An 18,323-nucleotide genomic window follows, 5' to 3' on the forward strand; every position below is an offset into this window, starting at 1 on the left:
TACCCACAACAACTTCAAATTCGGTGATGACCTGTTCCTTCAGATCAGCGGCACAGCAATGGGCACCCGCATGGCCCCACAGTATGCCAACATCTTCATGGCAGATTTAGAACAACGTTTCCTAAACTCCTACCCACTCAAACCTCTCTTGTACCTGCGATACATTGATGATATTTTTATCATCTGGACACATGGTCAACAGACCCTGAACACCTTCCACCAGAAATTCAATGATTTTCACCCCACAATCAACCTAACAATGAATCAATCTATGCAAGAAATACATTTTTTGGACACTACTATAAAAATACAGGATGGGCGCATAGACACCACCTTATACCGTAAACCAACTGACCGTCAAACATATCTACATGCCTCTAGCCACCATCCCAAACATACCAAACAGTCCATTGTTTATAGCCAGGCACTACGTTACAGCCGTATCTGTTCCAATTCTACAGACAGAGACTCTCACCTAAGAGATCTACAGCAAACCTTTTTAGAACTAAAATACCCAGCAGATGAAGTTAGACAACAGATCAACAGAGCCAGACTGATACCCAGAGAGAACTTGCTGCAAGACAGACCCAAAAAAGAAAATAACAGAACTCCTCTAGTCATCACATACAGCTCCCAAGTTAAAACAGTACAACGCATCATCAGAGATCTACAACCTCTCCTGGACAATGACAGTTCTCTTTCTCAAGCTCTGGGAGGAAGACCTTTCATTGCCTACAGACAGCCACCCAATCTTAAACAACTCCTAACCCACAATAATACTACAACCAGACTTAACACGGACACTGGCACCAGAGCCTGCAATAAACCCAGATGCCAACTTTGCTGCCACATACACCCGGACAACACCATTACTGGCCCCAACAACATCACACACACCATCTCTGGACTATTTAATTGCTCATCGTCTAACATTGTGTATGCCATCAAATGCCAACAGTGTCCTTCAGCTCTCTATATTGGACAAACAGGCCAAACCTTACGCCAAAGAATAAACGGACATAAATCTGACATCAAGAATCACAAGACAGAGAAACCAGTAGGAGAACACTTCAATCTCCCAGGACATTCTATACAAGATCTCAAAGTAGCTGTTTTACTACAAAGGAATTTCAGAAATAGACTGGAAAGAGAAGCTGCTGAATTGCAAATCATTACCAAACTTAAAACCATGGAGACACCTGGCCTGAATAAAGACATTGGATTCTTATCTCACTATACATGACAAAGCCATTTTTCACCTTCTCACCCCTTGCTTTTTCCTGTAAGACCTACTGCAGTCGTTAATAGTCGTCAACAGGCTCATTACAGCTATCTGCCAATCACCCATTCCCACCCCCCTCTGAGTAATACCCCTCCCCACCTTCTCACTATATAGAAGGATCTGGCAACTTCTGTTTCAGTGTATCTGAAGAAGTGTGCATGCACACGAAAGCTCATACCAAGAACTAACTTAGTTGGTCTTTAAGGTGCTACTGGAAGGAATTTTTTTTTTTTTTTTAATTTAAAGTTGAAACTGATAAGTTTTGTGAGTTATTCTTTTGTCATAAAAACTAAGAATTAGTTTCCCACTTGGTCTAAAAACAATTATACTCTTAGTATTAGATTATTGTGAATTTGACAGATAAATTGCAAGAATCTGAAGCTTATTAACTCTAATATCTGCAACTGATCATCTTTATGATTCCCCCTCTTCCCCAATAAAGGTCAGAGACGTTGTCAGAAATGTCATCAGAACTGTAAGAAATGTGTTGGAGAGATGGACAAATGCACTGTCTGCAAAGATGGATTCAGGTAAATTGCTAATGGGGAAAAATTGTGCTAGGCTTTCAGAATTTCTTCTGAAGAAACTAACATTCAATTTATCAAATTATTTAATAGGGGAAATGGGTCAAAACTAGGCATGTACAGTTGACCCCCCTGCTGGATCAGGCCAGACGAGGGTCCATCTAGTTTGATATCCTTTTTTCCCCACAGTGGCCAGCCAGGCTTCCCCTTGGACATTCACAACCAGGCTACAAAAGAATCAGTAGTTTGTCGCTATTACGTGGCACAAGAAATTTACCGGAGCTTTGTTCTCCTCTTCCCTACCCATACACACCTGTAATCTTGCATACCTGTGCAATCTCTTGTAGAGTCGGTAAGAATTTGGGTTGCTGGGAATTGCAGCTCTGTGAAGGTTCAGCTACAGTTCCCAAGATTCTTGGGGGAAGCCATGTGCTTTAAATGGATGGTGTGGGTATGACTACAGGGTGGTGACTGTAAGCATTACAGCAAGCTAACATATGTGCTTGGAACAAGTGCTTGGAACAGCCTCCTCAAGTGCTCTATACATGTGATGTATTCATGTCTTATAAATTATGCCTAAATGTACTCACCCACCCCTGCCCAAGCCTCAATTCAGATGGAACTGGGACATGGGGAATCTGCTTGTTATAAGGCTGCAGCCCTCCTTTTCCTGGTATACCAGCGGTGTTGTTTTTTTTACTTTATTACTAAATGGACGCGGGTGGCGCTGTGGGTTAAACCACAGAGCCTAGGACTTGCCGATCAGAAGGTCGGCGGTTCGAATCCCCGCGACGGAGTGAGATCCTGTTGTTCGGTCCCTACTCCTGCCAACCTAGCAGTTCAAAAGCACGTCAAAGTGCAAGTAGATAAATAGGTACCGCTCTGGCGGGAAGGTAAACAGTGTTTCCGTGCGCTGCTCTGGTTCACCAGAAGCGGTTTAGTCATGCTGGCCACATGACCCGGAAGCTGTACGCCGGCTCCCTTGGCCAATAAAGCGAGATGAGTGCCACAACCCCAGAGTCGGTCACGACTGGAGCTAATGGTCAGGGGTCCCTTTACCTTAATAAATGTATTACCCACCTTTCACCAGCAGGTCCAAGGGTGGGTATAACAATTTAAAATTTAAAACAGTTAAAACAGGAATAGAGTGAGCCCTAAAAGCACAAGTCTCGGTGTCGAAGGTCAGGATAAAGGGGTGCATCTTCAGCATCCGCCGCAAGCTGCAAGGTAAAAATGTCAGGCACGCATCAGTCGGGAGGGAATTCCCCAACTCAGGGGCTGCCACAGAGAATGCTCTCTCCCAGGCCAACCCCACTCCAAGTTTCTGAGGGAGGTGGAACTGTCAAGAGGACCGCTCCACTGATTTTAACACATGGGAAGGTCTGTAGAGAAGGAGGCAGACTTCCAGCTATTTGGTGCCTGTGTTATTTAGGACTTTAAACACTAACATGAGCACCCTGAGTTAGGCCCAGAAAGGAACTGGCAACCATGTGCTTACCTGCATCTTAAATTCAAATTTCCTGTGGTAGATGTGTTTGTAAAAGAAGAGGGTGCAAGCATCCTTCAGGAGAGGGAAAGCAAATAAATATGTTTATGTTGAACTTTATAAAACACACATTTTTCTGCCTGGTGCCTCCTTCAGACCTGCCTAAGTCAGGCTGTGTGTGTTGCGTACTGTATGAGTTATTATTCCAAGCAAGTTGTGTTTACTTAACATGACTGGTCTTGATCTGTACACTTCTAATATACCTTACTGAGCATGAAGATTCACCCTATAGTTTTTGCTCTGTGCTGAAACTCTGCTTAAGAAAACAGAGGGCTCACTCTGACTTCTGATGGTCCCACCACTTTCCTCCAGGGAAACCTACTCTTTAGTGCTGAATCAGAGCAAATGTCAGTTGGGTTTTCCGCAGACTGATGTTTGCTCCGATTCAGTGCTAAAGAGCAGGTTTTCCTGGGGAAAGCAGCAGGGTGAATGGAAAACCACCCGGCTCCGTTCTTTCTAAGCATGAGACAAGCAGAAGCCAGCACGAGTCCTGAATGAGGATCTTTCAGAAATGATTTGAGAAACTTTCCTTGATTAGCCTTGGCTAATTGATTGAGCTGCAAACATTTTTACCTCCCCCCCCCCAAATCCACCATGTTGCTACAATATAAATAGCATGATCCCAGAACATATTTTATTTTGTTAAAGGTGATGTAGGGGAAGTCTAGCAATCAGCTGTGCAACCTTGGTTTAAACCAGTGTTTCCCAAACCTGGGTCTCCAGCGGTTTTGGGACTACAGTTCCCATCATCCCTGACCACTGGTCTTGCTAGCTAGGGATGATGGGAGTTGTAGTCCAAAACAGCTGGAGACCCAGTTTAAACCTGGGTGCTATTGGGTTTAAACCTAAGTGCTATTGGGAAGCTGGGCATCTAGTTTGAGGCTTTTTAGTTTAGAGAAAAGGCAAGTAAGATGATACTGTATAATATTATGTATGGTATGGAGAAAGTAGAAAAAAGTCTTCCTTCCCGTCTCAAAATACTAGAACTCACTGGGGACAGCCAACGAAACTGAATATTGGAAGATCTAGGACAAAGAAGATGCCAGATGCAGCAAATAAATAAGAGCTGTAGATTCATGGCTAAGTACAACAAGTTAAGACGTTGATCCAGCGAGTGACACAGACACCCCGCCCTGTAACTTCTTTTTGAAGAGTGGGCAGGCATAGAACTTAGCACAGCAAGCGTCCAAGGACTGGACTAGCAGACAGACACTCCTTTGAGTGGGTTGGGCTTATCCTTGTCTCTGTGTCCTTGGAGTTGGCTCTCAGGTATCTCCTCCTCTGAAGGAAGCCCCTTACGGACAGGAGGGGGTGCCAAGGGTGGCTTCTCAGTAGGATGCATTTGACTAGGGCTGTCCAGCCCCACAGGAGAAAAACACTCCTCTGCCAACTTGCTTGGACCTTCCCTTAGTCCCAACTCTCCTTTCCCCAGACTACTGGCCTCTTCTCCAGACTCAGGCACGTCTTGGGATCCCAATTCCACCCTCCCCATTCTGCCAGAACCCCTCCCCAGGGTCATCCTGAGCCCCTCCTCCAAGACAACTTCACAGGACTCACGGCAATACCTCCCTCAAAATGGAATCTCCATTGAAAGATTAGTTTCTTTATAATCCCCATTTGGTTTTCTTCTCCCTTGCCTTCTCCAGTAATAAAGTTCCATCTAGCCTTCATGAGGAAAATGATACATGGCAACTCGGAGTGGATTTAGGAAGATGGGTCCCACTGATAGGTTTTCCCCCGGGAAAGAAGCGGAACTTAAAATGTCAAACACCAGAAGCTTTATCTGAACAATTTGTTCAAGCGGGAGCCCCAAGGCCACCTCAAGCAGCTGCACGTCTGTGTTGCTTCACTGCAGAGCCCAAGGCCTCCTTGCCTGATTCATTTATAGGGCAGTAATTGGTCTGAAGTGACTGCTTCAATAACGGCACTTTGGCTAAAGTGGAAAATTGCAAGTTGCCTCCAAAGATTATCTACTTCCTAGGAAAGGGGGAAAAGTATATTTTTATTGTCCGCTAACTTCCTTAAGCTGCTCCCCCAAAATCATGGCTTGTCACCTTGAAGAGCATTTTGCCAGCAACGTTTCTGTCTCTGCTTATTAAAAAAAGAAAAATCTTCCAGGGTGAAACCAAGAGATGTTTACAGGGATGGTTCAGCTGTAAATCAGGCTCACTGAGGAAGTGCAGATGGACTTGAGGAATCTGTCTCCATATCTCTATAAAGTAATGATGGCCTGGTCTTGAACTTGATCATTCTGTAGAGTTTGGGCCTTTTTGCCTCAAAAACATCACTTCATTTTTAAATGGCAGGATGGTGTGATGCAAAACCCCAACCAGATGTGGGGTACTTTTTGGCCCTACAACGGTTGCTGAACTACAGCTCCCAGCAGCCCCAACAAGCGTGGACAGTGGACAGAGATGATGGGAGTTGTGGTTTTGCAACATCTGGAGAGCCAAATGTTTCCCCACACCTGGCTTAGACCAAGGACGAAAGCTCTTCATGTGGTGGATATTGTGTGAGACTGGAGACAGATGGGATCTGGGTTCAAATCCCAACTCAGCTGTATGACCAACAAGAGTGGGGCTAAGTAGTATAACCCCACTTCCCCTTCATGCATTGACAGAAAGTGTGTGGCATTCATATAACTCAGTACTGTCTACACCAGGCATAGGCAAACTCGGCCCTCCAGATGTTTTGGGACTACAATTCCCATCATCCCTGACCACTGGTTATGTTAGCTAGGGATGATGGGAGTTGTAGTCCCAAAACATCTGGAGGGCCGAGTTTGCCTATGCCTGGTCTACACTGACTGGCAGTGGTTCTCAAGGGAGGGAGTTTTGTCCCAACTCTAAACAGAGATGCCCAGGATTAAACTCTGGACCTTCTGCATGCAAACCAGATGTTCTACTACTGAATTGCAGTGTTTGCCTTGGGGTATCTTTCAGGGATACCTGACTCCTAGCTTGTGCCATTGGAGCATGTTAAAGTGTTGAGACAACTACACAGCCTTGGTGAGATCATAGCTGCTAAAAGTAATCAAGAAGGGCGCGTTTCTCACGCAATTCATCATCTGCACAGATATATGAGTGCATGGCTAGGCGCAGGAGTCTTAATAAGTATTGGTCAGTGAGTTTGTGCTGGTCAGGCTGATGGGAGTTGGTCCAAAACATCTGGAGGGCATCAAGTTGGTGAAGGCTGGTATATGGACTGTGGCACCTAGCAAAAGTGCAAGCAGCACTGCAGAAATGGTTGCATGCTACACAGCGGCATTGAGAAAATAAGCTGGCCTTTGCACATGATGAAGTACTCCTAAGGACCAACCTACATATAACACAACGAGGAGCAAACATTTGCAATTGCCACTCCTGTTTCGGTTTTGGTTGGAATTCTCCGACATCTGTATGGCTAACGCATCATGTAGCTCAGCTCTTAGCCAACCAAACACTGCCAAAGAACATGCGCTTCTAACAGTAGGACACATCCGTTGGTTCAGGAGCAATTTTCCATCACCCCAGGATTGCTCATGACTTCATCTGTGTAGAAATGATCACATTTTGTGGGGAGAGGATAAGTGAGACTGAGTCCGCTGGCCATGCCCCAAGCAGCACTACCAGATCTTCATATGCTGCAGATATATAAGCAGAGCTTGTTGTTCGGTTTGGGTAGATAGGTAGATGTTGCAGGATGGACCTTTTGGCCGTGATCCTATTCTGTTTCCTTGCCTCCATTTCTCCATGGGTGATTGCATGAACAATTCTATAGCTTTCCTTTATCTGTACTCAGTGGCTTTGCCTGAGGAACAGTTGACCTCAGCTGGATGTTAGTAGCTCCACTAATGAATGGTTGGATGAAATTCCATGGTCTGCTAGGTTAGATGACCTTGGATGGTTTAAAAGTTATTCAAGGGACCTTTCTAACATTTCAGCCCCAATCACATCAAGGCACAGCAACCTCTTCTGTAAGAAAGGGTCACTGCTAGAGAAATTACAAAAAAGCAGCCAAAAGCTAGGAACCATTTATTACTAAAGTTTCTGTGGGTTGTTCATGATGAAGATCTTCAGAGAGTCAGGCTTGACTGCCCAGATACGGATATGAAAAAACATTGCCCATTCCTCTAAGTTTGAAAACTTTTTTTTTTAAAGGCAGTAGTTCCTCTGCTCCCCAAAAAGGAAATTAATTTCTGTTGTGCTGCTAGCTCTGTTTCAGCTGCCTCTAAAGACACTGTCAGCAGTGCTCTTCAGAACAGGCAGCTGGCCATTTTTGTGCCCACCCACTCCCCACCCGTAATTGCACTTTAAAAATAAAATCTTTATTGCTTTGAGTTGGGTAGGCTGGGCAGAAGAGGCAATATTGCAATAGCAGGTAGAGAGATGTCCAGAGACCCAAACCTTAATAGGATAGAAGTTGTACCGGTTCCTGCAGAAAAAAGCAATTGTCGCCTGCCAGAGGCAGTCTGCCTTTGAATACCAGTTCCTGAGTATTACAACTGGGGAGAGTTGCTGTTGCACTCGGGTCCTGCTTGTGGGCTTCCCATAGGCATCTAACTGGCCTCGATGAGAACAGGATGCAGGGAGTGTGTGCATATTTCTAGGCTTCAGTGCTAGTGTGGACCCTACTGGATCCTTTGGTCTTTATCTGGGACCCCCCTCTAGGTGCACCCTTTAAGGGACAGGGCCTTTTCTGTGGTGACTCTGCTTGTGGAATGCTCTCCCCAGTGAGGTCTGCCTGCTACCATCATTAGCATCCTTTCGGCGCCAGGTAAAAACTTCTCTCTTCTCCCAGACATTTGACTGTTTTACAGTGATTTTGCTGACTATTGATTGTGCATTTTGCTGCTGTTTTATTGAGCTGTTTTATGTGTTATTATTGTATGGCCTTTGTTGCAACGCATTGTCTTTTATTTTACATTGTGCTTTGCACTCTTAAAATTTTGTAACCCCCCTTGGCACTCCTAACGTGCCAGTCAACCACGAGATTGAAATGACATTGATGATGATCTCCACTGCTTTCCTCCACAGCCTTGTAGACAATAGCTGTGTTACAGGATGCAGGCCGGGCATGTACCTGATCAAGGAGCCAGTACGATGTGAGGGATGCCAGTCAAACTGCCGGACATGCGTGGGTATGTTGTGTGAAGTAGTTACAAGAGGCAGGTAGTACGTGGGAAACATCAGCTTGTTGATCTGAATTGTTGCAAGCTTTGCATGTCCTTCACTGCAGAGAACGACAAAGCCAGCCTGCAGGAGTTGCAGAAATGAAAGCTACTGGGTGTGCGGCTCCACCAACGAAGGAGTGTTGTCCTGATTGGTCCTTGGTTTCTTCTCTCTTTGGGGCCGATTCACATATGATCCCAAACCATGGTTTGGTTTTACCATGAGCCAGACTATAGGCCCATGCTTTTTCTGACTCCCTGGGTCATGGGCAACCAGTCCCTTGGCTTCCATTTCTTGTTTGGAGTGCAGGCACAAACCATAGCTGATTAAATGCAATGGCAAATGTATGGTTTGCTATGGACCAGGAAGCTAGCTAGGGCTGATGGGAGTTGTAGTACAAAACATTTGGAGGGCACCAAGTTGAGGGGAGGCTGCTCTAGTGCATATGTAGGAAGGAGCTGTCCTTAATACATTGGGCCAGTTGGAGCACGTCAAGCTGTCACTCAGAATTTTTTGTGCTGGCTGGGGTTGTAGACCAAAACATCCAGAGAGGACCAGAGAAGTTGCGGGAGGCTGTTTTAGACTGAAAAGCCAATGGGGTTTCTAAAAGGGGAAATAGGTTTCTGCCGGTGGAGCATTGAGCTCTGTATCTGTTTTAAGTCAAGTCTGCCTTCAGATTCTTATTTCTAAGGATTGCATCCAGCTAAGATCTACTCAGAGTAGATTAACTGAAAATAATGAACCTAGGTTAATCATGTCCATTAATTTCAATGGATCTACTCTTGAGTAAAACTAGGATTGGGTACAACCCCAAAGAGTCCTAGGCCCTCTTCACACACCTTCTAGTTTGCCAGCTCACAAGGAAGAACAGCCAACTCTTCATATTTAAACCATAGAAAATTTCCACAATCCAACTGCATTTTGCTCTGCCAGGGCCAGCATCACACGTGGGCATGGCTGGGCAGAGGGGCCACTGACAAGAGCCCCCTGCACCTGTTGCAGTGTGAATGTAGACTCACTGGGGAACAAGGGGGAGGGTATTGTTGTGCAGTTTGTAAATCAAAAGGTGCGTTCAATGTAACATTACTTGAACAAAGCTAAAAAAGTTCATTTATATTTTACTAATGACATGACTGCCTGAGACCGACAGCCTCCTTTCTACTCCATCACATATTCTGGATGTGTTTCAAGAAGACTTTAAAATATATATATGTGATTGGAGTATTGTTGTTTGTATTCCTTCTGCTTTAAAGATAGAAGCCTTACCTTTCATGGGACTCAAAGGGAGCCATATGAAAAGCCTGTAAGAAGCACAGCACAAGAGAGCTTTTTGAGTACATAAAAGTGTCAGTGCTTCAAAATCCGTACGTTTGCATGGGAAGCTTGTGTGGTGTCCCACTGAGAATTTGCTTCGGTTTCCAGCTTGTTCTGCCCCAGACCAGTAATAATTCAAGAGCAAATGCACTTTTAAAAAAACAAAGAAGATCTACAAAACTCACAGTGAACACAAAGCATGTGCTGAAATCCTTTTTTCCCCTCCTGTTGAACGCTGGGCAATCTCCCCTTTCCAGAGCGTATGGCCACGATCCAAAGAGCTACTTTATGTATGCCCAAGGGTTTGCGTGAACATAAAGCAAATTGTCAAATTGTCATGCGTTTGAACAGCAGAATTCTGAGCCATATCACAATTGTTGAGTTTCAGGTGCAAATTTGGGGAGCACTGGGTGCACTGCATCCCGGAGTTCTGCTACTCAGGTTCCCTGTTCCAGCCTTCCCTTCCAAATGTTTTTGACTACAACTCCCATCAGCTCCAGACAACACAATATCAGTAATATTGAGAGTTGTAGTTTTGTGCCCCCCAGAAAGGACGTGTCAGCATTTCATGCTGGGATGCTACCACCACAGACCATAAACCTCCTTTGTCTGATACCAGATTGCCAACCGCATACATGCCAGCTTTGAGGGAATGCAAAGCTCAACTTCACTGGTATGTTCATATACACTCTTTTTATGGCCTGAGTGGCTCTGCTACCAGAGTCCTACAATTTGGAGTCCCCCAAGTCATTTGTTCCATGCCAGAAACATTTTGTCTTTGCAGCTGCCCCTTTAATGGCCTGGTCTGTAGCCAAATCGCAATTGAGAGAGACTTGTGCTTTTTCCACGAAATGTACTCGGAACGAGTCAGTCTGTCCCTGCCTGTAAAATGCTTTCTCCTGCAGTGCCACCAGCCACGCGGGACTCTGCCATTGGCCACATGTTGTAATCAAGCCTCTTCAACATATATATCCCAAATGGCTGTTGGTCTCCAGACAGAATGCTCAAGTGCAATTCTCAAAAAAAATTCAAAGTTCAAGGATTTGTGGTTCTTTACAAGGTGCAGTTGATTCAATCTGCATGTCTTTATAATTAACCTTCTGCTTTCTTCCTCCCCACCCCCCTTTATGAGTGTGGGGAGCAGTTTGTAAACAGCAGGTGGTTAGAAAGCTCTCTCTGTGCCAGTGTGGTATAGTGACTACAGTGAAGGAGCAGTACTGGAGAGACCCAATTTCAAGCCCTCACTCAGCCATGAAACTCTCAGTGAGCTTCCTTCAGCCATCTCTCAGCCTAACCTACCTCACAAGGGTGTTGTGAGGATAAAACAAAAGGTGGGAAGAACCATGTGTGCGCCATCCTGAGCTCTTTAGGAAAAGAATGAGAGGTTCATTATATATATGTATGGTGAGATATGATGATAGAGATGAAATAAGACTTGAATAACACACAGCCTGAACTTGTGTGGTAAACTGAAGGTGGCTATTGACCACAATTCAGTTAGGATGTTGCCCTATCCCTTTCTCTCTCTATTGATAAGCTCAGCATTAGCAGTAAAGAGTGACAAACAGCTTAGGAGTGGAATTGCCAAGTGGACTGTACTCCCTTAAATTCTGAAAGAGCAGGTAGGTTTCTATGACCCAGAAGCTTGGCTCCTTGAGGGCTTCAAGACGTTTGCAGATTAATCACCTGCTCGTGTTCAAACTAAGCTCTACAAGGGCTAGGAACATCCTTTCCTTAAAGAACAAATCTGAGGAATCCAAATTTCTGCTTGCATGAAATGGCAAAAGACGCCCTAGCAGTAGCTAGCTGGTATGTAAGCTGTAGATTTTTTGCATTAGGGTGTCCTTGGAGAGATGAAGCTTCTCTGGCTTGTGTTTATCTTCCTGCTGGAAGGAAACCAAGGCAGATTCATCCTGCTGTCTTGTTAATGTCACATTATTATTTTTAAAAAACACACACAAACAAACCTCACAATGATAGCAGCTTGTACTTCCATTGCATTGTAATCTCACAGAAATTCATATGAATTCCTCCTCCATTTACGTTTCCTCTTTTCAAAAGACCCTGAGCACTTTGCCTTGGTTGATAGTCCTTGGCCACCAGCATGAATCACACCAGATTCTCCATTCTTCTAAGCCATAGAAATTCAAAAGTGATTCATTCACACTGGTATCCAAGAACCGTCGTCTGTTGCACATTAACAAAGGCAAAATGATGAGAATCTTAAGGGCTCTAGCAACTCATTTCTTCTCCCTTAGGAGTAGAGCAACAGGCAGATTCCTCGCCTCCATTATCCCCCAGTTTGCACCCGGTACAGTGTTTGTCTTACCAAACTGGTGTGCTTGTTTTCCCCATGCTCCTTAGGGCCGGGCCGAGAGGAATGCATCCAGTGCGCCAGGAACTCGCACCTGCACGAGTGGAGGTGCGTCCCAGCATGCGGCGAAGGCTTTTACCCCGAGGAGTTGCGTGGGCTCCCCCACAAGGTCTGCAGAAGGTAGGAGAGCAAGCAGTTTTGGCAACCCGGTTCTGACGATGAACATTGGAAGGTTCGGGACAGATAAAAATGCTACTTCAAACTGTGCACTCCCACAGGCGGCCGTAATGGCTATCAACTTGGTTGGCTTTAAAAGAGGATTGGACAAAGGGATGGAAGACAAAGACTATCAGTGGCCATGATGGCTTTGCTCTGCCTCCATGGTTGTTGGAGACAGTAATGCTTCTGAGTACCATTTGCCGGAAACAGGAGGGAGGGAAAGTGCTCTTGTGCTGGGGTCCTGCTTTCAGTTTTCCCACAGGCATTTGGTTGGCCACTGTGAGAGAAGTGGGCCATTGGCCTGATCCAGCAGATTCCACTTATGTCCTTGTATCCTTTTGTGAAAGTAGCGTGGGAGCAAGCGTTAACCCTTGCCAAGTACTCTGCTTTGGCATAATACAAACAAGGATCTCTCTTCTTGACTCAAAGCAGCTCTGTTGTGGTCAGATTTAAGGAGGAGATAATTGTCAGAATCAAATTTATTCCTCTTAGTCTACCACGTGTATACCAAGTTGATATTGTCCTCTTTTAACCTCCTGCAACATCTCTTTCCACAACAAGGAAAGAACTGGGAGGTGAATTCTTATTAAATGGCATTTAGCCAAGACCCCTCACACACCTCCCCTTCTCTCCAGGAACCAGGCTCAGATACTGAGCATATGTTACGCATAAAGAGTCACAAGTTCAAACCCCCACATCTCCAGAAAGGTGTCTTAGCTCCCTCCCAGACAATGACAATGGAGGCTCTTCCTTGAGAGTAAGGAAGAGAGATCTCTATTGAAGCAGAGAAGACATACAGACTCAGCAACAGGTAGTCATGGCAGCCACGACCCTCAGGCATAGAATTAAAGAATTGTAGAGGTGGGAGGGATTATGAGCGTCATATATTCCAACCCCCTGCCATGCAGGAATCCTTTGCTCAACGTGGGGCTCAACCCATGACACCATGTTTTAAGAGTCTAGAGCTTTACTGACTGAGCTATACTAGGAAAGATGAGACTAGCCAAGTTAGAAGCAGTGCTCCATGGTTAAGGAGTCCCAAGATCAGGGCAAGGAGTTCTGGACTACACAGGAGCAACAGAACTGTCCTGGTGGGTTGGCATGGCTCTTGTGCTGGATACAATGCAGGGACAGCAACTGTCTGGATGGGAGACCTCAAATTCTCTGTATAGGAAGAGAATTTTGGTAGGGCTGTGGGATAAGCTAGTGGTCAGATATGTCTACCCTCCTTCCATCTGTGCCAAGGATGGGAAACATCTGCATGTTGGCTGGACTCCAGCTTCCTCAGTACCAGCCAACATGGTCAGTTGTTGGGGATGATGGGAGGGCTGCAGGTTCCATGCCTTCGTTTGGATTATGGGCACGCAACAAGCTACTAGAAAGAGTTGCCTTTTTCATCTCTTCCTCAGATGTGAAGATAACTGTTCAAGTTGTGACAGCTCGGGAAGAAAATGTCTCCGGTGTAAAGAAGGCTTTAGCTTGCTTAGTGGCTCATGCATTGCTAGCGACAGATGCCACAATGGTATGTATTCACATGTACGTTTATTAAAGATGGGCAGATCTAAACCACACATTTAAAGCACAGCCAATGCACATTTGAAGCACATGACTTCCTCCAAATAATCCTAGAAGCGTTTTTAGTTAAAAAGTGTGTGCTGGGAATTGTATTGCTGTGAGTGGGAAACGAGACCTCCCAGGATCATGCTTTAAATGTGCATTGCATGCACTTTAAATGTTTGGTGTGGCTCTGCCCAAGTACCCACATAGTCAGGCAATATAACACACACCTGACTAGTCACTGATAAGGCTGCATCCACACCAGGCACTTAAAGGCACATGGCCTCCCCCAAAGTATCCTGAGAACTGTAGTTTACTCCCCACAGAGTGACAGTTCCCAGCACCACTAACCAACTACAGTTCCCAGGGTTCTTTGGGGTAGATAATGTGCTTTAAATTATACTGTTAATACAGCCTCTGTCCCCCTTTGCTTGGTTCCATCACAGCAGTTGAAAGATGATGCAGCTGGGGAGCAAAGCGGGGGGGAAACCCCGCGCAGCTCAAATGGAACTAGATTTTAGTATCAAATTGGAGGGCATCTAGGGAAGAAATGTGATGGGACTTTAGGAACTAACATTTCGATTGAATCATTACTAGTTCTGCATACCTACATTCCCTAGAATCTCATCCTTGTCTTCGGCCAGATGTTGCTCATTCTTCACTCCCTTCTTGCATCAGGAACTTGCGGCAATTTTAATTACTTTTGAGGTTGAGATTTCATATTTATGGAATATATAATGAACCTTACTGAAATTTAACTTTGGGGCAGCAGGCGGTAGAGAAGAATCAGTGACCTGAAAATGTGCAGGTAAGGTAAGAAAGAAAGAAAATTCCTGTAATTTCTGCTGGCACAGAATTTGCATGGAGCTGTTTTAAGAATCGGCTGCTGAAGGATGGGAGAAATTGGCATATTCCAAGTCTATACATTATGCTGCTGAAAAACATTTTTATATCTCTTTCTTAAATTCAGCCTGTCCGTCACTGCACCCTTTGTCAGCTGTTTCAATGAGAATATTGGGAGATATCCCTAAAAAGGGACAGATTGACCAAGCTTTCCTTACCCACCTCAGGGTTCATCCACACTTCCTGTTTGTTCCGCTGCTTTCCCCCAGGGAAAGCCACTATTTACTGCTGAATTTGACGCCACTCACCTTTTCTGTGGAGTTACATTTGTTCCAGTTCCAGCGGCAAAGCTGGGTAGGGCTGGGGGTGCCCCCTGCCAGAAACCCTGGACAACTGCTGCCAGTCAGCCGAGACCACATAATGAAAGACCTACATTGGCTCCCAGTACGTTTCTGAGTACAGTTTAAAGTGTTGGTGCTGACCTTTGAAGCCCTAAACGGCCTCGGTCCAGTATACCTGAAAGAGCGTCTCCACCCCCATCGCTCAGCCTGGACACTGAGGTCCTCCTCCAAGGGTCTTCTGCTGGTTCCCTCCCAGCAAAGGGACAGGGAACCAGGCAAAGGGCCTTCTCGGTAGTGGCGCCCGCCCTGTGGAACGCCTTCCCATCAGATGTAAAGGACTTTAAAAGACATCTGAAGACAGCCCTGTTTAGGGAAGTTTTCAATGTTTGATCTTTTATCGTTTTTAATATTTTGTTGGAAGCCGCCCAGAGTCGCTGGGGAAACCCAGCCAGATGGGTGGGGTATAAATAATAAATTATTATTATTATAGACAGTACTGAACTAAGTGGACCCAGCAGTCTGACGTATATGGCATCTTCCTTTGTGGTGTGGGCACAATGGACAGCCCAGGGTTCAGAGCTGCAGTAACTCATCCCCACCATCCTTCAGTTTTTCCATATTATCCTAATGCCGCGTGGGGCCATTTTGTCACTTTCTTTTCCCTTCTTGCTCATCCCCTTGTACGATGTTGGTGCATCTGTGCAGTACTTGAGCAGAAGAGTGTTGTGTAGTGGTTAGAGTGTCAGGCTGGGACCTGGGAGACCAGGGTTCACATTCCCACCCTGCCATGGCCAGTCACTGCCCCTCGTTTTAACCTACTCACAGGATCGTTGTGGGGAGTTAACAGAGATGGGGGAGAACTATGTACGCCACTTTGAGCTCATGGGGGGAAAGGTTGGGATATGAATATGGTAGGTAGAAGGATTAGATCAATATCTCCATTCTGAAGTCTATGCATGTGTAAGAGCTATGCTCATGAAACACACATGCCCCTCCCCATCTCGAAACTCTCCAACAGATGGATGAGCTGCTTTTTTCCGTTGTCTCTCGTGTAGCAGAATAGCTCTTGCTGTGCTTTTTCCAGTCCTACTTTGTTTGGCTAAAATGCTAATCCAATTTCTTTCCCCCTCTCCTCCCTCTTTCCAAATGTATGTATGCTCTCCCAGCTGATGAGGTCTTCTGCGAGATGGTGAAATCCAACAAACTCTGTGAGCGCAAGCCATTTATACAGTTTTGCTGTCGGACGTGCCTCTTGGCTGGCTGAGCCGAAGATTTTAATATCCGCCCTCTGGAGGCCCTGTTGTGCCAGTTCCCTAGGACAAAGTCTCCCTTCTCCTCCCTCTCTGCCCCTACCCCTACCCCGCCCCACACACACTTTGGGAAGCTTCACCCAACACTGACTGAAGCTTCGGCTTGCAACTCGGACCACTTTAATATTGCCTGCCAGTCTGGTTTTTACAGTGCCACATGCCTGGTTAACACCCAAGCCTAGGTAGCATCCTTGTTTTGCTTGTTGCATCTTAAAAGAAAAAAATAAAAATAAATAAAAATGCAGATGGGAACACAAATCCTTCTTGGACATGTCTTGCAAATGGAGAGTGACACCAAAGTCCACATGCCCAGCTTCATTCAAAATAATCAACCCTCCCAAATAGTATCCAGGCGGGTGACTGGGCAGATTTAAGGTATTTCTGCACTTTTGAGAAGAAAAGGGCACCTCTTGCCCACCCATCCCAAAAGAATGTACAGCCCTTTAGCTGTACAGTGATTGAGTTTTCTTCCAGTGCAACCCTGGCTTGATGCACTTCACCCCAGCAATGTTGTGGTGAAAAATAAGGACAATCCCCAGTTTCCTTTTAGGAGCAAAATTGGCCTTAGCAAACTTGCAACTTGGCAGTCACCAAAGAGGCGATCCCAGAGTTGGCAGGAAGAGGTGAGAGCGGTCTTTGTCTAAGCCCCAAGTGTCCACCTTTACTGCAAGCTGTTCTGAGTAGCCGAATCCTTCCTAAGTGACTGTTGGGAACCCGGTAGCCCTGAGCACCCTGCAGGATTGAAGCCTTCACCGTGAAATTGCTGGGAATGAATTCATCTCTTGTCTGCAGACACAGACTAGAATAATTTCCTCTCCGCAACATAAGATTATTTCTGCCCTCCCCCCCTCCCCAAATGTTTGCATCTCCTAGCTTTTTCAGCTTTGATTGATGGCTTCATTTTTCTGGCCTACCACAACTTGCTGACAAAACCTTTCCTGTCTAATGACAGCTCAGTGACTTTAGTAAGCAATCCCTTCCAGGAGACGTTCTATTTAGCCAGCCAGGAGGGAAAGGAAGCAACCAATTGTACCAAACGGCGCTATACAACACATCTGAATGTATTCACTATACATATAAATATATATATATACATATAATAATATATATTTTTTAGTTTGTTGTGTGGTGTTTATATAATTGTGTTTAAATATATTTGGCTATGTTGTCTTACAGAATTTTTTAAAAAAGTAACTTATACAGTCATTGCCTTTATTCACAGAAATTTTAAATTATTTTTTACAGGGACAAACCTTTTTTTTTTATGTGTCTCCTTCCCTTCCAGTGACATCTTTGTAAGTTTCAACAAAAATGTCCCTTTTCCCCCTCTTCAGACATATGTAAACAACACTTCTCTTTTTTCTTATAATGCCTGTTCTGATTCGCGTTGTTGGCTGTTTTAATAAGTTAAACCTTCAGCCCATGAAATTGGCGGTAAAACATTAATTGGCTCTTAACAAAGTGAGTTTTCTAAGCCTTTTTTTCCTGGCTAAAAATAACTGACATGACCGTACTGCTTTAGACCCATGCGCTCTCAAACTTGGCTTGAATGAATAGTGAAAGCCAACAGTGTTTCTGATGTGATCAATGGCAAGAAGTTGACAAGGCAACCACACCATGAATAAAATGTTTATAGTCCTGATGAGTTATTCTGTACTTACCCCACCCCGAAGCAACCAAAGTAAATTGCTTTATTTTACTATGAATATCCTATTTCTGTGTAGTCTTTTAATTACCATCTGGAGGGGGATCAACGACCTATATTTATTGATGAGATGCACACACAAAAATCCATTGGGATGTGATTCATCTTGTAGATTATTCCCAGTGAGTGAGCTAATGACCCTCAGCATGATTCAAGGTGCCTCTAATTTAGGGATGGGGAATCTGTGGCTCTACAGATGTTGGATTACGACTCCCATA

At 45.0% G+C, this 18,323-nt stretch overlaps 1 protein-coding gene and 1 long non-coding RNA gene across 3 annotated transcripts in view; one reads left to right on the forward strand and one right to left on the reverse strand.

Annotated features, from left to right (window-relative positions):
• The window catches only part of PCSK6 (proprotein convertase subtilisin/kexin type 6), a 110,273-nt gene extending 92,167 nt beyond the window's left edge, over nt 1–18,106 (forward strand). For both annotated transcript variants that reach the window (XM_077918974.1, XM_028707199.2), the window contains exons 17-21: nt 1,725–1,812; nt 8,368–8,471; nt 12,181–12,310; nt 13,759–13,871; nt 16,257–18,106. In XM_077918974.1, coding sequence (XP_077775100.1) covers nt 1,725–1,812; nt 8,368–8,471; nt 12,181–12,310; nt 13,759–13,871; nt 16,257–16,354 — 533 coding nt within the window. In that variant the 3' untranslated portion in view covers nt 16,355–18,106. The remainder of the gene's footprint in view (nt 1–1,724; nt 1,813–8,367; nt 8,472–12,180; nt 12,311–13,758; nt 13,872–16,256) is intronic.
• Nucleotides 1–18,323, reverse strand: part of LOC114584969 (uncharacterized) — a 36,910-nt gene that overhangs the window by 12,698 nt on the left and 5,889 nt on the right. The window lies entirely within an intron of this gene.

Source organism: Podarcis muralis, chromosome 14 (assembly GCF_964188315.1).
Source record: "Podarcis muralis chromosome 14, rPodMur119.hap1.1, whole genome shotgun sequence".
Taxonomy (NCBI): domain Eukaryota; kingdom Metazoa; phylum Chordata; class Lepidosauria; order Squamata; family Lacertidae; genus Podarcis; species Podarcis muralis.